Genomic DNA, 21,115 nt, shown 5'->3' with positions numbered 1-21,115 from the left:
AGCTGGATTTATGTTGCTCCACAACTCCACTCTAGTCCCAACTCTTGAACCTAAATTTAGGAGTTCAATCTCCACCAAACATTCCCTTCCTAAGGTATTGCGGTTTTGAGTGTGCTATTTATGTCTCCTCGTGGATGGTTGAGAGGGTTTTGGGTATTTTACTAGTTTAACTTTAAATGTTAATTGTGTTATATGCTTGAGAGGAGATAAAAGGAGAAAATTGACCAGTTAGGTAAAACAATGTGATCCATGAGCGCACATAATTAATTAAGTATTAATCATATTGAACTTAAAATATGGATTATATGATTGTTTAAAAAATGCTATATAAAAACCTTTTTACAAAAAACACACATTATTTATTAGATTAGAAAGCATCAATCTGCTATTGCCCCTTTTATCTAATAAGTTTAACGTGTAAGTGAAATAGGTGACCACATATACTTGGTTTATTTTGTATACTTGGATTAATTTTTTAAAGATTTAGGGGGTGTAAATACTACTCCCTCCGTCCTGGTCTATCCAAATTCGTTGTCTAGGATATATCACATCCACCCAAAATCTCTTATATTATAAGACGGAGGGAGTAAATAAGGAATGGTGCTACTGACTTACCGCACCACACATTTGTCCCCAAAACTATTGATCGAAAAACAATTATAGAGAGGACACTTAATTTCTTGGATACGATACCAATCAATTTTGAAATCTATGAGTTTTGCAACAACCTTATAGTATTTTAATTTATACTAAAATCATATTGCAATCCTACAAGGAAATACATGGACATGTTTTCGTTTTCGTGTTTCGTGGAGCACGAGCACATATAGGCTGTTTTCTTACCTAGGTTTTCCAACTCATCTAGCTCGTTTTTCACCCGTACGCTTTTCAAACTGCTAAACGATGTGTTTTTTTTACAAAAAGTTTCTGTACAAAAGTTCCTTAAAAAAATTATATTGATCCATTCTTAAAAAAAATTAGCTAATACTTAATTAATCACGCGCTGCTAATGAACCGTTCCGTTTTCCGTGCGCATTGTTCTAGTTGGGAACATGCTACAGCGAACACAGCCATAATCCTCCACATAACACACACATATGCGTGGACTACACAAGGAATAAACCAAATAACATATTTGCAAACGAAACATAATTTGTAAATAAAACATTCATATACGTGTTTTTAGCGACCTAAAAGCAAAGGCTGAAAAATAAACTTCGATGAAAAAAATCAAAATCAGCTCCAAATTTAATGTTAAAAATTTAAATTTTAGCTAATAAGCATAAGCATAAGTGAAAAGATGAGGCGCTTGTCACCATGATCTAAACATCGGAGGTCAACATTTAATTTTCCGTTTTAAGTTTTGGTAAGCATTCTTTATTTCCTTAATTTCTTCAGTGATGAAGTGTACGTAGGTACGGTATTGAAGAGAGGGAATTAGCATATCGCCATTTAAAATTACGGCCCATTACTAATTTTGGGCTCTGACAGACGGCCTGCGATCGTGCCATATATATGGGCTGTTATACGGATCGCCATAATTAAGGAGGTCTCGCCAATTTCTACTCTCTAATTAATATAATAAAACCCCTAATTACACAATGAAGTGCATGTTTAATCAGCGTAAATGATCTTTTCAGCGGTATGTAAATTAAATGACAATCAAGTCGATATCAGTACGTACTCTTATCTGTGTGACTGTGTGCACTGTGCACCGTGTTTAATGAATTAATTCTTGGTTTAACAGTAAATCATACTATACCTCCATCTCAAAAATATAATGAGTTTTGATCGTATATCTTATGTCCAAAATCATAACTAAAGTTGTTATATTAATTTTGAGAAAGAGGTAGTACAATTTTAACTTCTGTCCAAAATTTTCATGTGCTTTTGTACTGACTTGCATTGTCTACGCATAGATTCATTTCATATTGATGTGGTGGCCTAATAGGCCAAGTAAACATTTAATTTTGAGACTCTGAATGAATCAGCTCGGCCATTATATCTTAGATAATCTATTGCTCAAAACCTTGAAGCTTTCACATCGATCCATCGAGAGTTTACACGGAAGTTCACATATCTCAGCATCATAAATCCATAAGATGCCAATTAGATATGAGACAGTGACATGGCGATGGAGACCCAATGGTCCATGGTTAGGACAAATAACGAAACCACCGAGTAATTAACTGCAGTTAGCCTATACCACTAGTACAAGAGCCATGATAGATGCCGGTTGGGAACCGCCTATAGGTGCCGGTTTTCCAACCGACACCTATTGGTCGGCACGAATAAAAACAACCGGCACCTATACTAAAATAGAGCCGGCACCTATAGGTTTGCACGAGCCAAAAAAAAAGAGCTGGCTCGAATCAAGCCGGAACTCACAATCGTAGTCATTGCGCCATCCCCAAACCCTCACAAATCACAGATCGAAACATATTCAGAAACAAAATCATCCACAGATCACAAAAACACCTAAAAGAACTACAAAATCATCCAAAAATCCATCGGGTGCTACTGGCGCCACCGCCTCCGCCGGACCGCCGCCCGACCGTCCCCGACGTCCATCGCCTCCCTTCCATCCGGATCCAGCGGAGGGGAGGGCGCGGCCGCCGCCAGCCACTGCTGCCGCCTCCGCTGAGCTCCGCTGCCAGCCGCTGTGCCGCCTCCGTCGCCTCCTCTCCGGCTGGATCTAGCGGAGGGGAGGGCGCGGCCACCGCCACCGCCTCCACCGGACCGCCGCCCGGCCGTCCCCAAGGTCCACCACCTCCCCTCCGACCGGATCCAGCGGAGGGGAGGGCGCGCCGCCGCCAGCCACCGCCGCGCTTACCTCGATGGGGCTGCCGCCTCCCCCGGGCCACCGCCGTGCCTACCTCGACGGGCCACCGCCATTGCTGCCTCCATCGGGCCGCCGGTGCCACACACACAGAGAGAGAGAGAGAGAGAGCGATGGAGGGAGGCGAGAGAGCAAGAGCGAGAGAGAGACGGGAGCGACCGAGCGACTAATAAAAGGACAGGCGGATGGATAAGGCCGGCTCGCCGGCTCGGCTCGGCTCCATATAGGTGCCGGTTTTTTATACAAAACCGCCATCTATAATAAATTCTAGGTGGCGGTTTTGAATAAAAAACCGATACCTATAATATAGGTGTTGGTTTTTCTTTAAAACCGACACCTATAATTACCTCAAGGTGTCGGTTTTATCTGTTTTTAGCCTGTAGGGAAGGGAAAAGCATTATAGGTGCCGGTTTTAACTGCTCCGGCACCTATAGTGCCGATCTCTATGAGCTTTTTTTTAGTGTACTCACTCAGTCTTAAAAAATAAATTGTTTCTTTTTTATTTTTATGTATGAAAGTTGATATGTCCATGTTCGTGCATAAGAGTTACTACCGAAGTAATTTATTTTAGGATAGAGGCACATAGAGTGATAGATATATCAGATTGAGTATAGGGTCAACTGCAAATGGATGAAGAAAAAAAAATATTCCCTTCATCTCAAAATATAGCAACCTATGATCATATTAGATATATTAGATTGAGTCATTGAGTGATCTAAAATTTTAGAGACCATTTGAGCTTGTCAAATTTATTTTAGAGGCCATTTGAATTTGGCTCTAAGGAGTGGAATGTCTTTTTTTTAAGAACTCATTATATTATATTATATTATATTATATTATATTACTCCTTCCGTCCCATAATATAGCAACCTAGGATGGGATGAGACCTATCCTAGTACTACGAATCTGGACATGAGGTCCCATCCTAGGTTGCTATATTATGGGACGGAGGGAGTATAGATGAAAGACAGGGTTCAGAGGATATGAAATCCCCGATACAACGTCTACAACCAAAGATGTTAGGGTGCGTTTGGTTGCAAGGATGGGATGGGATGAGATGGGACGAACCCACTTTTGGGGTTGTTTGGTTGAGGGGTGAGTGGGATGGGTTGGTCCCTGGAGAGGAATATCCCTCTCAGATCCAGGACCAACCGATCCGGGAAAATCTGGCGGACGAACTCGTCCCAGTTGGGACGAACGAACGGCGTGACGACGCGTTGCTCGAGCTCAGGGCCGGCCTGCGCGCTCGCCCTACTCGCCCTCAGGAGCAGCGGCAGACACCGGCGGGCTCAGCGACGGCGACCGTGGCAGGCTCAGCGACGGCGACCACGACTGCGGCCACGGGGGCTCGGCGACGGCGGCCGCGGGGGGCTCGTCGACGACGACAGCGGGAGGCTCAACGACGGCGACCGTGGGGGGCTCAGCGACGGCGGGGAACTCGGCAACGGCGGATTTAGTGGTGGGGATGGCAGTGGAGGCGGATCCGCGTCCTCTGCCTGCTCGCCGCCATCTTGCTCCTTCGCCCGCGCGACAGCCGTCGCGCTCCTCCGCCTGCTTGGCCATCGTCGTGCTCCTCCAACTGCACCCCTGCTCGCCCATCCGTGCTCCTCCTCTGTCTGTCCGCCAGCTCGCAATCTTGCGCCGCTCCTTCTCGCTGCCAGCCATCGTCGCACTCATCCGCCCACCCGCCGAGCTCCCACAAGGCTGTCGTCACACATCTCTGCTCACTCTCCTCTTTCTCGCTGATGGTGATAGCAAACGGCGCCCATCCCATCTCTCGCTCATCCCTTCAACCAAACAAAAAATTAGAATTATCCTATCCTACAAACCAAACAAGTAAATGGAATCATCCCAACCCCAAAATCAGGGATGGTTTTATCCCATCCCACCTAGTCCTGAAAACAAACACATGCTTACAGAACAAAACCATCCCTTTAGAAGAAAGTAAGGGTGGTAGAACTAAGAAAACAATCCTGCAAATGAAATCATACAACATTAATGGATGAGATCGATGGCATTGCCACAACGACAACATCCACATGGCTCTACTACTGACGTGCACGCCGCTTGACATACCAGTAACCCCTTCGACTGTCTCCATGGGAATGACACTGTGCCTCCACGGGAATGACACTATACTGGCTGTACAACATCATAAATCTATTATTAACATCAATTCATCAAAATTTCATGCGAAATAATAATATTTGAAAACGATGGTAGTAATGAGAGAAACACTTAATCCAAAAACATATATATGTGTTACTTAATAGTTAAACACTTAAACATAATTCAAATCGACTAAAGCCATATTCGGTAGAAGGATCACTTATTGTAGAACAACAAGTCGTATACCGGTATGTCAATTTCGATCTCACTCCGGTCAGTACCGGCCCAATATATGGCATAGACAAAAATAACTTCGTAGCTAAACATAGTTAAGGAATTGATTAAACCATAGTTCTAAAAAACTGATTAAACCAAATTCGACGGACGGAATCCTATCTTACTATAAAGTTATCCCCCACTAACTCCTTAAGCTTAACATGTAAAGATGCTACATCATCATCCACTAACAAGATGCCACATCATCATCCACTAACAATCATCACATTTAAACATCATGCAAACATGCTATATCTTTATAGTTTTTATAATTTAAGAGCTTTTCAAATATAAACATGTTAAATTATCATCCAATATAATTCACATAATGTTTCAATGTATATCTTTATTATGTTTTATGATATCCTATATATTTATATAGTTCATCCTCACTTAGTTAGTGCTTAAATAATTAATCTATGGTCCAAATTATCTTTATCCTTTTTTCCTCTAATTAAGTCATATCACATTAATTGTTTTTAGCCTTTAGATGATTAATCTACGGTCCAAACTATCTCACTACTTTTCTTCTTTCATAAAGTCATACCACCTTACTTTTTACGTTTGAATCACCATTCTACATACTATTTAAATTTAAATTATCATAAACCACATTAATTTACTTAATCTGATGTTATCTAGCTATTTTACACGTTATTTTTTTATTGCTATCATACTAAATTTCCGCAGCAATACGCGGGGTTTCACCTGGTTGGTTAGAACAATGGTACCAGATCGATCAAGTGACATCAATTTCAGCCATTCCGGTCAATAGACTTGATTGGAACAACCGAAATTAATCGGGAACCAGCCGATACCATACATAAGTAAGAAGAGTCTCACCGGTTACCTGTATTCCCTAATAAGTACTCCCTCCGCTTTAAAATATTTGGCACCGTTGACTTTTTAAGTACGTGTGTTTGACCATTCGTCTTATTCAAAAAATTTAAGTAATTATTTATTATTTTCATATCATTTGATTCATTGTTAAATATACTTTTATATACACATATAATTTTACATATTTCACAAATTTTTTTAATAAGACGAACAGCCAAACATATGCTAAAAAGTTAACGGTGTCAAATATTTTGAAACGGAGAGAGTACAATTTATAGGTAAAACTTTTATGTATTTGTTCGTAACAACTCAAAAGTTAATGTTAAAAAAAATTACGTTAAAAATTTCTTAGAATCAACATTCAAATTTTTTTATACTTTTACTTTAACTAGTTATGCCAACCGAGAAGGCCCCCTTGATTTAACGGAAAATCATAGGAATTTTAGAGAATTTCATTTCTATAGAATTTTTTTTACATAACCCTTTGAATCAAAGGAATGAAACCTATGAAATTCTTATGGAATGTCTCTTCCCGGCTTCTTCATGCAAGTTGTCCCCAAATAGTACCCCCGGCGGCTACACACTAACATAAGTTAGAACCTCATGAAAATAATTATTTGAAAATCTTTATCTCTCCTCAAATCCTTTTGTTTTTCTTGTGGTTTAATCAAACAATCATTCCTATATTTTTTTTCTCCTGTGTTTGCAATTATATTACTATACAAATCTTATGTTTCTTTTATTCTTTTTTTTTCTCGTTCCTATTATTCAAAGTCCTGAACCTCTGACTCGGTATTATCAACGTCACGATATCATCGATTGATAAGGCCATGACGATGTCCATCCAATGTGCATATATATCGGTTTCGCCTTTCTTTTTTCTTTTTCTTTTTTTTTTCATGCGCTCTCGGAATTTTCTGGAGAAGCTGCTGCGAAGCATCCGTGACACTATGTGGCTTGACCGTTTTGCCCCTTTGGAAACAGGGTGCCAAGTATCTCGTGATACTTCTAGATGAAAAGAAGCTGGTTTTCTGGAATCCGTTGCTTTAGCTGGGCATATCGGAATCTCTCTTTATTCTTTTCCTTTTTTTGAAACCGAATGTCTTAAACTCTTTATAGTGTTACTCCCGATGTTAGGACCTATTCAAATTATAGCTAAAATAAATTTTAACAAATAATTTTGGTGTAGCCAAAATTTTGACAATTTAACGGTATCACCAAGCTTTTGTAGGATTTCTTATGTATTTATTAGAGTTCGGTGAGGAACTAAATAGATGCATATATTTGACAACTTCACCAAAAATGGTATGGTTTAAAATGGCATTAATCCGAACAACCCCTTAGATGTTGGTTGACATCTTAGATAAAATTTTGAAGGTATGGTGTTAAGATATGCTCTGAGAAACGTAGATACATAACTTATCGACTCATATAAATACAATATAAGACATGTTTTGAAGGGTTTCTTAAGGTAAACTAATTAATACAAAGACGATTCTTCACTCACAATGGAAATGAGGGTACAATTATTAGTACACCAGAAGCATAAACGATCTCCGTATCTAGTGAGATTTGATAGCTTGTGGTTAATTCTATTATGTGAACTGCGAAGACTTCTCAACATATTTTTTTCATTTATTTTCAGTCATAAGAAACTTGTCTCTTTAACCAAGAAAGCTAGCCCTGATTTATCTACCTTCTTCAATAGTTGTTACTTGCAAGTAATGACACTACTACAACCTGTTTCAACTAGAGGGAAACTTATCTACTATATGGCTCGACGCAAACGGTTCTATTTTCATGACGTCATCGTTTCAAAAGAAAAAAAACTCTAAATATGTTCACTTATTTAATCACTCAAACGACCGCTTAGATCTATACCGCTATGCAACGGTTTTGTCCTACATACATTCAATATTGGCGGAAAAAGCAACTTTGCACGCAACTACCGTACCCCTACAGTTTTCCGTTAACTACTCTATTTGTATGCGCTGATACGTCAAGTTAACCAGCTAGCCAATCCAAAACCCGTTCTCGTCACCGGATATAATTTATATCACCCAATCATCCATACCAACAAAAACACCATCTCACCTAAGACACCAAACATAGATTCAAAATATTAAAAAAAAAAACATGTATAAGCTACTAGCAACAAACCTATGCATGGATGGATAATCATGGAGGATATATCATGCCAAGGGCGAAAAGGTAATTTCACCACCCCAACCTCAAGGTCCCCAAGTAACCCTGCTGCTTCCTAGCAGCTTCCAAGACCCCACGTCACGTCGTCGTCGTCTTTCTCGTCGCCGTCGCGGAATTTCCTCCGCCATCGCGCGCCCTCGGTATAAATCGCCGGGAGAAATTTCTCCGAGCTCTCTCCCACCCACCAACCCCCCATCGAGGAGACGACGACGAGGAGGAGATGCTTCCGGGGGTGGAGCTGGCGAGGCGGCGGCGGGTGCACTACCACGGCGACGGGGCGGCGGCGGGGGCGGGGTTTGGGGAGCACCACCACGGGCACTACAACTACTTCCACCAGCAGCACCACCGTCAGGCGGTGGCGAGCGCGGAGGCGGGGGCGGGCGCAGGGGGCGAGGTGAGCCCCGCGGTGGCGGCGCGCATCCGGCTCGAGGAGAAGCTGCGGGGCGCCGCGGCCGCGCCCTCGTCGTCTCTCTCGAGGTGAATGAATCCTCCTCATCCGTGCCCTCTTTTCCCTGTTCATTTCTGTTCCCCTTTTCTTTGTGTTGAGATCCAGTCATGGACTCGTGGAAAAAAAGATCGCGTTCTACATGGCTAATATATTTTACTTCTGCTCGAATTGGGGGAGAGGATCGGTTGGTTCTTGAATTCGATGGCAAGAAGGGAGCCAAGATCTGATTGTTTCATCAACCAGTTTCTTGGATTCAACTAGAAGCTATATATTATCACATAGGAGTAATTCCATATGAACAGTGTATCAGGCTTTGCTTAATTTCAGCATTCAGCTATTCCACAATACTTCAGACATAGAATACTTTTAATTCCATGTGTACTAGCAAAATTCAGACATAGAATACTTTTAGTTCCTTAAAAAAAAGATATAGGAACACCTTTGTTTTTTTTTTTCCCAAGACAAGATACGAGGCTATTGAGAATCACCTAGTTTTTTTAAGCTTCCTGCAAACCCACTGATAACGACGTCTTTTATGATTAATCCATGTGGGTGATCTTATTTTGTATAGCCATAAGCCAAACTAGTTGGATGGCAGCATCTGATGTCTCTGCTTTCTGAAAACTACCACATGTTAGATCAAGCCACACAATGATATGCGCAGGGAATTTGCCGATGTATGCCTTACGCCATCACTGTTTCAGTTTGATTGTTTTGGGTACTATCCAGAAATTAGGCCAACGGCTGCACACGCATGCGAAAGGCGTGTGCCCTTTTTCCCGCGTATTTGTGATTTAGACGTCACAGCGTCTGCATGGGTTCTGGATTGTTCAGTAAATAGAATCATCCTTCAGTACATCATGGCTTCTTGCTTGTGCAGCTTGGCTTAAAATTGACAAAACTACCAGTGAAAGATCCGACATGGTCTTCATTAACCAAACAACCAATTATGGGTATAGTCACAAATTATAGTAATCAATTCAGCATATAAAATGTAGTAACTATCTTGTTACTAGTTTTTGGGATTACCACTGGCATGAATGGTAAACCTGTCACAAGTGATTGGTTTTGGTTAATTGATTTGGGTAGCTTTTGTTATCAGATGTTTGAAATTGAAAATGCATATAGAATAATATAGCTGTTATCAGATTTGGGTAGCATTGGTTCTCAATTGATTTGGTTAATTCCGCATATACTTTTTACCTAAATAAGAACACTAACCAGACATCTCCATTTTCCAGAGGAGGGTTCAGGGATTTTTTTGCAATACCCTTTTTTTTACTACTTGCCTGAATTCTTTTTGAAAGATTTGGCATTTTCTCATCCATCATCAATGTGTTCTCTTCATAAACATCTTCCTGCTTCGATATGGAGTAGCAAAACGACAAAAACTGAATATCGATATTCCTGTGAGCTAACAATCAGTTACGTACGCAGGTGGGGCAGGCGATTTCACGAACGAGATGGGAGCACAACCTCCAGACAACAGAACAACCAGCAAGAGCAGCAGATTCAGCTGCCCACTGAACCCAGGCCTACTCCCAAACCTTCGATGACCATGCTGGAGGCGCCATCAACAAGAAAAGCCCCCCGCCGCGAGATGAGGAGGACACTTTCCAAGGCCGATCTCTGCGCTGTGTGCCTCGACGAAGTGCGGGAGCGACACCAGCGGGTCACCAGGCTACCCTGCTCCCACAAGTACCACTCGGAGTGCGTCCTCCCCTGGCTGGCCATCCAACCAGACTGCCCCTGCTGCAGGACGCAGGTCCCTTCGGTGGACTCCCTCTTTGTAGCTTGATCAGTTTGCTGGAAGATTTGGCATCTTCTTCCTCTGCACAGTTCCGAAAGAAAGGAACAAAAAGAAAGGGTTTTCATTGTCTTCAGCAGAACATGAACTGACATAGACACCATGACAAAGTTTTGTTCTTCAGTTTTCTCTTCTTTTAGGTTCTGTGATATTGTGTGTTTTATCCCGGTTTGTTTATATGGGCTGCGGGAGCTGAAATATGTTGGGAAGTTTGTTGTAGGGGATTGGTGATAAAATGCAATTGCAAATGATATGGTTTTGAAAAAAAAAAGGTATTGTTTCTTTTTTCCAACTTTAAGGGAAAGATGGGTCCGGACAACTGACACATCTGAATGTATTTTTTTGGTGTACTTGAGACTATGCAGCCTGGGCTTGGTCTGTAGTTGGTCATCTGGTTATGGCTTGGTCTGTAGTCACACTTGTGGCAACTGACAAGATTCCTTGTTCATCATGCAAGTCTTTATTAATTTTGTTAGCCAAATTTTAGACAAGTTTAGAACATAATAACTACACCCAAATGTTCTGTTCGGTACCCTACACACAGCCGAGGCCGACATGTGAGAAAGAGAATCTAAGGAATTTATTTATTTTAAAAAAACTACTAAACCTTACTATTTCCCGATCTAAATCTTTTACTCCCTCCGTTCCACAATGGGATTTTCAGTTTTTGTTTATAATGTTTGACCACTCGTCTTATTCAAATTTTTTTTTGCAAATCTAAAAAACAAAAAGTTGTACTTAAAATAATGTAGATAATAAAGTAAGTCACAAATAAAATAATTAATAATTTCAAAAAAAATTGAATCAGACGAGTGATCAAACGTTGCAAGCAAAAATTAAAATATTTCAAAAAAGAGTTTAGATTTTGGAATTAGGTTTTGAAGGGTTTGTTTTCAAAATAAAAATTAAAATATTTCAAAAATAAATAAAAATTCGAAGCTAAGCCTCGGTGAAAAGCCCAACACTGAAAATACTGTTTTATCATATACTCGTACAATCATAATACGGAAAAAAAGATTTAAAGTTTTTTTTAGACATGATTTAGTAGGTGCATGAAAAAGTCCCTACACAAAGGTTGACTCTAAGCTTCAAGCCGTTCAACCTTCGAGAAGCAAAGAACACACGCCACATCATTGCACCAGCAACAGCATCAACAGCCGCCAGGTATTATATTTCAGCAAGCACCAAGCCACCAAATGTTGGTCCATTCAATGAACCAGAAAAAGAAAAGTTAAGTTATCTGTATTTCTCGGTCATTATTTCCACACGGAAGAAAGAAATTCCAGGCCGGCACTGGCCTGGAGTGAATGCAAAACTAGAGCAATTAATAATTAATCAAGTATGGACATCAATTGACCTAAGACAGTTTCATCCATACATTTCACACAGATTATTGCTCCTACGTCTCCATGTTCTGGAAGAAACAAGCAAGGAGAGGACGCATATGTTGCCCAATTAATTAGGGTGATGACCATTTTTTTTCTCTGTCAAATCTGACGGTATAACTTGAGGTGCAGTCTTAGTCTTAATTTAGTTCCAAGCGCCATTGCGATCGACATCACGCCAAAAATATATAAGTCGCCACTACATCCTCCTATCTTCCTGCAAACAAAGCTTACCTTCCTTCTCTCTCTCTCTCTCTCTCTGAACTCTCTGAAATTAGAGACGATGAAGTGCAGCAGAGTCAGATTAGTTCTTGTGATGGTTTCTCTGCAGGCCATGATCGCCATGCTGCCAGATGGAGCAGGAGCACAAAGTGAGCAGCTGAATGCCTGATCGATGGGTGCAAGCTAGCTAATTGAGTGCATGATCGATGGGTGTTCCTCTCTCCTTTTCTTGTCTGAATTTTTTGGTGGTTGAATTGCTGCTTGGTTGCATGGTTGGTTGCAGATGGAGATGGGAGTAGGTGCAGCAAGGTGAGGTGCGGGATGGGGAGCTGCAGCGAGTCGAGCGACTACGTGTTCGGGTTCGCGTGCAGGTGCAACCCCGGGTGGAGCCGCTACCACCTCGGCAACCTGCAGTTCCCCTTCCTCCCCTGTGTCATACCCAACTGTAATTTCATTTCATCTCTTCTCAAGATTTACTTACCTATGTTTGTTTATTTCCCAATTAATCTCTTTGATGATTTGTTTGTGCGATGGTGTTGGGCTGAAAAAAAGTTTCTTTTATTTTTTTTCCGAAACGACCCGCACCATAGTGCGAAGTTTTATATCAGGGGAAAAATGTTATAACACTGAAGATTATAACCAGGAAAATATTTGGTTAATTAACTGAATTTCGTGGTAACGGTTGGTTCGGGATTTAGGTCATATTTGAATAGTTAACCACGTGAACATCGATTGTGCAGAGGTGTTCTCTTAGGTTTAATGCAAACACCACGGCCATCGGCTACTAAAAACTGTCCATATAATACTAGGTTTTGTCAAGTTACATTTTGTTTGGACGTAGAGGTCACGTGGTTTTAATTAATCCATTATCTGAAATTAATAAAAACCTACTGATAGCTAATAAAAGCTCATCATAGCTTAACGTTGTCATTAGCTTCTCCACCATCGACTATCCTAGCTTTACAATTAACGCTCCTTTTATAGGCATCGATGTTTCAGACATAGCACCTTTTTATGTCCCAAGTGACAGAATAGAATGTACCTAATTTTTTTAAAGTAAATTGCACTTACGGTTCTTAAACTTGTAAGCAGGTTTCATTTAGATCCACAAACTTACAAAGCATGTATCGAGGTCCCTAAACTTGATTTATTATATCATCCCGGTCCAAAGTCTCATTTGACCGTGGTCTTGTCCATGTGACATGACATGTAGATGGCGACATGGCACATTATTATTATTATTCCTTTTTTTTCTCCCTTCTTCCTCTTTCATTTCTCTCTTCTTCGGCCTCTTCGGCGCGGGAGAGCTCGAGGTAGCTCTAGTGGAGGAAGAAGATAAAAGAATAGGAGGAAAAAGAAAAGGAGAAAGAAAAAAAACACCATGTCATCGTCCACGTGGCGTGCCACGTAGGTAAGACCACTGTCAAACGACGCTTTGGATCGAAATGATACAATAAACCAAGTTTAGAGATCTCGATGTGCGCTTTACAAGTTTGTGGATCTAAGTGAAACCTCATATCAAGTTTAAGGATCGCCATTTTACTCTCTGTTTTTTTTTTCATAAACACTAGTTTGAGCACTCGATCCATAGGAGATGGTCTAATGGTGTTTCCAAACCGAGATGTTGGGAGATTCCTCTAACAGAGTCAAACCATCTTGCTAACTTAATTAATTGATGAATACTCCTACTTGTTCAATGGTTATTTTTGCCAAATCCCCGTGTTGGAATGGTTATTTTTGCATAAGCGCACCACTCTAATTGTTTCGGCTTATATAATTTGTAATTTGATAGTTTTAAGCCTCAAGTTCAATGGTGTAGTTCTACGTGTACTTCAAATAGGAAATAATAAGATGCTTAAACTTTTAGCTTAAATGTGTATGATTAACTTATGGCTTTTAAAAAACAAATATAAAAATGTTAGCTTGCTAAGTACTAGGAGTATGTGGGAAGATTCCTCTAACATACGGCTTGTTTAGTTGGCGAAAATAAAATTTATGTGTGTCACATCAGACGTTTGACCGAATGTCGGAAGGGGTTGCAGACACGAATGAAAAAACTAGTTTCATAACTCGTCTGGAAACCACGAGATAAATTTATTAAGCCTAATTAATCCGTCATTAGCAAATGTAAGTTACCGTATCACTTATGGCTAATCATGAACTAATTAGGTTTAAAAGATTCGTCTCACGATTTCCTTTCAAACTTGCAATTAATTTTTTTAATTTATATTTAATGTTCTATGCATGTGTTTAAAGATTCGATTTGATGTTTTTGGGAAAAATATTTTGGGAAGTAAACGAGGCCATAGTCAAACCCATTGAATGGACACTTCAACTTGTGTTGTTATTGGTCAAACGGCGTGCAACAAAGGTCCAAACTGCATCTGTGGACTTTCCCACCACATGTTTGGATTAAGTTGCTCATGAAACATGAGTTAAATTTCACCTTTTTTCTTGAAAGAACAAACGAGTTACTCCCTCCGTTTCACAATGTAAGTCATTCTAGCATTGTCTATATTTATATTGATATTAATGAATCTAGATATGGATTTATTAACATTAATATGAATGTGACTAATACTAGAATAACTTACATCGTGTAACGGAGGAAGTAGTAAGTTGTAACGTTATTATAGTACGTGCCTACGCTAATCTTATCGTGTCAACAAGTCCAAATTCCAGAAGCAGAGTACAAGCTGTTAATTGCTTTACTGCTCGGTTAACCCCAAAGTCAAAGTGAAAGTCACAAAGAGTTGCCACGTGTACATAGTTACGCACGCTGGACTGACTTGTAGTGCCACGTAGGGAGAACAGTGATTACCCAGAGAAGAGTTTGACCGTTGACTCTTCCTCCTCGCAGGCACCATCAACTACTCGTGCCAGAACGGGTCGTCGTCGCCGTCGCCGTCGCCGCCACCGCCACCGCCTCCGCCGCCGGCGATGCCGTCGCTGACGAACCTCTCCATCTACGACCGTAATAATCTCTCAACTACTGCACTCAAAACCCACAATATTAATCACCACCATCATGTCGTCAAATTAAACTGTTCTTAGCTTTAGCTGATCATGGCGTTAATTAATTCTCGCCGTCGTTGATTGTTGCCTGAATGAATGCAGCTTGCCTCCTCCAGTACTGCGGCGACGGCGGCAGCTGCGAGAGGTCGTCGGAGTTCGGCCACCGCTGCGCCTGCCACGACGGCTTCCAGAACCTTCTCAACGACACCTCCTACCCTTGCTACCAGCAGTGTAAGCATCAGCTTTAATTTGCAATACTTCCTTCGTTTTGGGAGTAGATGATATATATTTTTGACTCACGTTTCATCGTTCATCTTATTTTAAGAAAATGATGTAAATGTATAAGATATAAATCATACTTAAAATAATTTTAACAATAAAACATTTCGCAACGAAATAAATGCTAATTGCACAAATCTTTAGTACTCTCTTCGTCTCTAAATATTTAACGCCGTTTACTTTTTAAACATGTTTGATTGTTTGCCTTATTCAAAAACTTTTATAAATCTTATCCTGCGGCCGGCCGGCTGGATGAATGCCGGGCCTAGCTCGTCGCCGGCGACTGATGTTTTTCTTCTTCTCCGGTGGCAGGTTCGCTTGGGTCGGACTGCTCCGGCCTAGGGATCAGCATGTTCAACGGGTCGCAGCCGGGGACGGCGCCGCCGGCGCCGTTCTCGTTCACCGTCAAGAAGTCCGGCGCCGCCGCCTCCTCCCTTCTGCCGGCCGGCGGCGGCGTGCTGCTCCACCTCCTCCTCGTGCTGGTCTCCTCCTTCATGATAGGATGAACAGCAGAGCACAGCTAGTAGCAATAATACAGAGACAGGCAGAGATTTCTTTTCCCATATTGAGGAGACGTTTTCTTTTTCCTATTTACACCCCTTTTTCAGTAGGAATTTTGTTTCATTCATGTGATCATCAGTGTATGTTAATAATTTCATAGAAATAAAATATTTAGCAGTAGAAGATCTTGTGCACATCAGTAGATAATAATGCTGCGCTAACTATCACACCAGGCACCAGCCATACTCTTCAAAAGATCTGACCACCATCAGCAGCAGCAAGCCAGTAACAGCTTCAGAAGTTCTGTCCACAGACCACAGTGATGCATCATGCAAAGACTGATTGGCAAGATGCAAGAGCAACAAGCACACCAACAAAACATGATAGATGCTTGCTTGATCATGGCCCAGATTAAATCAAGTGATTTGTGAGAAATTAACATCTCCATTGAAGTTTTTCGCTCCACTGATTAGATCTAAACCGATGTAGTGCAGATCACTGCAAACATGTCTCAAAGGTACCAGAATATATCTATCGTGCTATCAGCGCAACGACAGTGCAACATAGCTAGAGATGATTAAGTAATTACAGGTCCAGAGTCTCCAGCTCTGCAAGACTTCTCGCTGCATATGTAGTAGTGTAGGATATGGTAGGTAAGGTAAATGTAACTAAGTTTCTTCAGCTGTAAGAACCACCATGTACTGGACAACCGTTGAAGGGCGTAAGAACAGGCGTGCCACTTAGATGGAGAACGAGAGCTGAGCCATGAAGAGGTTGATGACGTCGAGGTACAGCGAGATGGCGGCGATGACGTACTCGTTGTAGGTGTGGCGCTTGATCAGCTGATTGGTGTCGAAGACGATGAAGGCGGAGAACAGCACGGTGGCGAGGCAGCCGTAGATCGTCATGCCAGCCCTCCCCAGAGGGAAACAGATCTGCCGGGTCACGGTGAATTGCACAATGAGTTAGACAGCACTTGAGAAGAAAAGAAAAACGGAGCAGGTTGAGCAGGGAAGAAGAAGATAACCTGAATGATGAGGTATGCCAGAAGCACCAGAAGGCTGGCGGCCAGGAAGGGATACATGAAGGTGAAATCATGGCCCCTGTGGGCTGCCCAGAATGTGAAAATGGTGAGGCCGATGACAGAAGCCGCCGTTAGGATTGCTGCTTGCAGAACCACTTTACCTGTTAGCATTGAGCAAAGAAATGTGAACTTCAATTGAGGATACACAAATCATTCTGAAGGAGTATTTGAATCTTGTTTGCAAGTAACAGGAAGTAACAAGAAACTCTCTGAGGTGTCAAGGAAATCATCCATGTAATCTAGCTCAGATCTAAAGAACAAGTTCTGTGTTTTGGGGGTTGCAGTCTTTGAAATCTACAATCACTCAAAATGAGAAGCCATGTGTTGTGCCCAGGGTTTACATTACCGTCGGTAACTGCGTGGTTACCGGCCTTACCGCGGGGGTACGGTAATAGAAAAACCGCGGTAACCTCCTTAAATTTAAAAAATAATTTGATTTTTTGATAAATTTTGCACGGTTTCGTAAGGTTTTTCACGGTTACCGCGCGGTAACCGTGCTTACCGCCCAGGGCGCAGTAACCTCGGCCCCGGCGGTTTGGGAAACCCTGGTTGTGCCATAACAAAAATGGTGTTCAATTGCCAATAAAGACAGAAGATAGAAAAGGTTGGCAGTTCAATCTCAATAGATGATATAAAACATAGAGACCAAGTACTCAACGCAGTGAAGCCCAGCGGAGGTTTCTGCAAGTAGATCTGGAGGAGCCACTTGCTCCATCACAAACACAGAGTAAAAAAAAAAAACAGAGATGATGCAAAAGGGGTCAGGGGACTTAATCTTGACAAAGGAAACTTAGCATCCTACTAGTGCTACCACAACAAATTTGTTGACTGAATAGTAGCACACTAATTAGCCAGAATTTTCAAGGCATGGAAGCATTTAAACAGGGAAGGGTATACAGACCATCCTTTAATAATATAGTATGAATATGAAACATGTGATGGCTAAATGATACAACAGACAAGAAAGAAAACAGTAATTGAAAATAAATTCAGCACACAATATGTAGTTCCAACAGTTACATGCAAAACTTGTAGAGGTTGTCCAAAAAAAAAAACAAAATTGAGAATTCCGCTTAACAAACACTTTTGTATGGTATTTTGGAGGGAAAAAGCATCTTGTATGGTGTTGGCACATCAGGGTTTGTTTTTTATCCCAAAAAAAGCTGACCCTAAGATCATCCCCACCACCGCCAACACTATCATTATCTAATCAGGACCTCGGTCAGTCAGTCACAGCAACCAAAATATGCAACATAGTTAAGATTCCTGACACCTAACAGCAACATAGTCATATATCATAATCTCCCAGGTAATAGGAACTAGGAAGTGGTCCAGGTCATAATGGTCCTACCCATACAACAATATGCAACACTACAACCAATATATACTCCACATCAGAATAACCTCAAAAGTCAAATGTTTCCTTCCCACCAGAAAACACAACACAAATCTGCTTTGTTCAATAATGTACTACCAACTACTCCCTCCGTCCCAAAATAAGCGCAGCTATAAGTTTCCGTGTCCAACTTTAATCGTTCGTCTTATTTGAATTTGTTTGAAAAAACTAAAAAACATAAGTCACGCGTAAAGTACTTTTCATGTTTTATAACCTAATAACAATAAAAATACTAATCATAAAATAATTTCAAATAAGACGGACGGTCAAAATTGGACACGGAAACTCATGGTTGCGCTTATTTTGGGACGGAGGAAGTACATCCCCTGCAAGGCTGCAACCATGCAAGAGAGAGAGCAACAAATTTGTTGACTGAACAGTAGTACACTGATTAGCCAGAATCTAAGAAATGGAAGTGTATAAACTGGTTAGTGCATACAGAATTACAGACTAACCTTTAATAATACATAGTGTGTATGAAAATGTGATGGTTAAGTGATACAGCAGACAAGAAAGAAAACAGTAATTGAAAATGTACTTAGAATTCAACAGGTAGTTGCAAGCAGTTAGATGGGCAGCTTGTAGAGGTTGTCCAGAAAAACCAAGATAGAAAATTCTTCTTAACAAACTGAACACTATAGATATCCAAGAATGGTGATCTTGTAAGGTAGTATTTTATATGGGAAAAGGCATCGTGTATGGTGTTTCCAAGCAGTGCGTGCGTTTTATAATAAAGAAAGTTGACCACCAAGATCATCCCCACCCCCACCACTAACCCCACTTATAAAACATGTGTCAAGACTATAAAAATCTAATCAGGGTCTCGATCAGAAACAACCACAATATAATGCACAGCCAACATTCTGGAGTAGTCAACAGCCAACATTCATAATTAAAATTCTGACACCTGATAGCAACAAATATCATAATCTCCCAGGTAATAGGAACAGCAAGTGGTCCAGATCCTGATGGTCCTACCCATACAACAGTACGCAACACTACAACCAAATACACTCCACAGCAGAACAACCTCGAACTTTTCCATCTAATCACAAAACACGACATCTGATCTGTTCAATAATGCACGAGCAGCTACATCCCTGCAACAATGCTACTGAGAGAGAAAAAGAAAGAACAATCGCCAATCCCACCAAAAGTCCAGAACCAAATCACACGGAGACAATCAATTGGCCCAAGAACCAGCCATAAAATTTACCCATCCGAACCCAACTGCATCTCAAATCAGTCAATCACCCACGTTTAGAGCATCACAATTCCCCCCCCCCCCCCCCCAAAAAAAAAAAAAACGGAGACCTTTTTCTTCGGAGAAAGAAAAATGGAGACATTTTGGGGAGTAGAGAAATGGAGAGCGCATTTGGCGTGTATACCGAGGAAGGTCGAGGAGCAGACGGCGATGGTGAGGCTCTCGCAGAGCGTGAAGAGGCCCAGCAGCAGCAGGTTCACGGGGTGCTTCTCCCTGTACTTGAGCATCGGCCACAGCACTGCGCAAACCCCAAAACCCCAATCAGATACCACCATGGAAGAAAGAAAGAGAGATCGAGGAACCAAGCAAGGGAAGGGAGGAGGAGGAGGAGGAGGCCGCAGAGACCGATGAAGGGGCAGAGGAGGATGGCGAGGTAGACGAGCCACGAGGCGAGGGAGCCCGCCGCGAAGAAGCGCGGGATGGGGCGGACGGCCCACGCCACGACGGCGATCGCCGCCGTGACGGCGAACTGCAGCGCCAGGATGCAGTACACCTTCCGCACGAACGCCCACCGCAGCCGCGGGTCCTCCTCCTCCGCCGCTACCTTCCTCCTCGCCGGCGCCTTCTCCGCAACCACCTCCTTCTCCCCCGCGACTCCCATCTCCGGGTCGGGCTTGGCGGCGTCGCCGGCGGCGGCGGCCTCGGCCTTCGACATTCCGGTGACGGCTAGGGTTTTCGTCGTCGCGGGTTTTGGGGGGAAAACGGCGGCGAGAGGTAGACGAAGCAAAAGCAACTGCACAGCGGAAGCCATGGCGCGGATATATCGAGCAAGGCCCAGTCACTGACATGTGGGGCCAATTTGTCAGTGTAATGGAGAGTCTTCGACTGATCGGTTAGAGATTCTCTGGACACGTGTCTAGGGGTGGTTGGAGGATTGTGGCGAGTTGGGCTCACGCTCATTTTTGGGCACGCGGAGTTGGAGTACCTATTTATTTTTCGAAAGATTTTTATAAAAATTTTTATAATTATATTATACAGAGTTTTAATTTTTAAATTAAAATCTAATAAATACAGTAAAATATAAAAAGCAATTATAAAACACCATAATAGACACTAAATTACCATATCTTCAAGAAAAAGACCATATCCAATATAAATTTCAAAACTTACATGCGAAGATTAAAAAATTACACTGTAACTTACAAAAGTTACTGTAACTTACACTGTAACTTACAAGAAAACACACTGTAAATTTGAGTGAGAGATAAGAAAAAATCTTTCGAGTGAGATATAGCAAAATCGTTGGGCATATATGCTGGTTGGTGGCTTTGTAATAATAAACTCAATATAAAATTGTTACTGTGCTGTATGTGTGGGTTAATTTTGTTGATGAAATACCTCTAATAAATATCCTTATACCCTCCTTCTCTGAAATAAAAAAAAATCAACCTTTTAGGATATATCTGAACAAGTGTTTGTCCAAATTCACCTTAGAAATTGTGCTT

General features: G+C 41.6%; 3 protein-coding genes across 3 annotated transcripts; 2 read left to right on the top strand and 1 right to left on the bottom strand.

Moving 5' to 3' along the window:
• Nucleotides 1-8,348: 8,348 nt before the first annotated feature.
• On the top strand, nt 8,349-10,647 carry LOC127753661 (probable E3 ubiquitin-protein ligase RHY1A). Its single transcript, XM_052279076.1, has 2 exons — nt 8,349-8,746; nt 10,155-10,647. The coding sequence occupies exons 1-2, from the start codon at nt 8,490-8,492 to the stop codon at nt 10,513-10,515; spliced, it is 618 nt and encodes a 205-aa protein (XP_052135036.1). The 5' UTR covers nt 8,349-8,489; the 3' UTR covers nt 10,516-10,647.
• A 1,314-nt stretch (nt 10,648-11,961) lies between these two features.
• LOC127755907 (uncharacterized) lies at nt 11,962-16,276 on the top strand. Its single transcript, XM_052281518.1, has 5 exons — nt 11,962-12,280; nt 12,415-12,576; nt 14,992-15,105; nt 15,249-15,377; nt 15,738-16,276. The coding sequence occupies exons 1-5, from the start codon at nt 12,193-12,195 to the stop codon at nt 15,929-15,931; spliced, it is 687 nt and encodes a 228-aa protein (XP_052137478.1). The 5' UTR covers nt 11,962-12,192; the 3' UTR covers nt 15,932-16,276.
• A 119-nt stretch (nt 16,277-16,395) lies between these two features.
• Nucleotides 16,396-20,410, bottom strand: LOC127755906 (protein LIFEGUARD 1-like). The gene is made up of 4 exons (XM_052281517.1): nt 20,016-20,410; nt 19,795-19,908; nt 16,954-17,111; nt 16,396-16,861 (listed from the first exon to the last, which is right to left on the bottom strand). Exons 1-4 carry the CDS (start codon nt 20,323-20,325, stop codon nt 16,667-16,669), a joined length of 777 nt encoding a protein of 258 aa, XP_052137477.1. The 5' UTR covers nt 20,326-20,410; the 3' UTR covers nt 16,396-16,666.
• Between the last annotated feature and the right edge of the window lie 705 nt (nt 20,411-21,115).

The sequence above is a fragment of the Oryza glaberrima genome, chromosome 11 (genome assembly GCF_000147395.1).
Source record: "Oryza glaberrima chromosome 11, OglaRS2, whole genome shotgun sequence".
In the NCBI taxonomy this organism is placed as follows: Eukaryota; Viridiplantae; Streptophyta; class Magnoliopsida; order Poales; family Poaceae; genus Oryza; species Oryza glaberrima.
This window is presented reverse-complemented; position numbering and strand designations above follow the sequence as displayed.

Excerpts from the sequence above, each read along its gene's own strand:
- LOC127755907 (XM_052281518.1), top strand. The coding sequence starts at position 12,193 with ATGAAGTGCAGCAGAGTCAGATTAGTTCTTGTGATGGTTTCTCTGCAG. Across the intron at positions 12,577-14,991 it reads CCCCTGTGTCATACCCAACT|GCACCATCAACTACTCGTGC; the intron begins GTAATTTCATTT and ends TCCTCCTCGCAG. Across the intron at positions 15,378-15,737 it reads CTACCCTTGCTACCAGCAGT|GTTCGCTTGGGTCGGACTGC; the intron begins GTAAGCATCAGC and ends CTCCGGTGGCAG.
- LOC127755906 (XM_052281517.1), bottom strand. The coding sequence starts at position 20,325 with ATGTCGAAGGCCGAGGCCGCCGCCGCCGGCGACGCCGCCAAGCCCGAC. Across the intron at positions 19,909-20,015 it reads CCTCCTCTGCCCCTTCATCG|TGCTGTGGCCGATGCTCAAG; the intron begins GTCTCTGCGGCC and ends GGGTTTGCGCAG. Across the intron at positions 16,862-16,953 it reads TGGCATACCTCATCATTCAG|ATCTGTTTCCCTCTGGGGAG; the intron begins GTTATCTTCTTC and ends GTGACCCGGCAG.
- LOC127753661 (XM_052279076.1), top strand. The coding sequence starts at position 8,490 with ATGCTTCCGGGGGTGGAGCTGGCGAGGCGGCGGCGGGTGCACTACCAC. Across the intron at positions 8,747-10,154 it reads CCCTCGTCGTCTCTCTCGAG|GTGGGGCAGGCGATTTCACG; the intron begins GTGAATGAATCC and ends TTACGTACGCAG.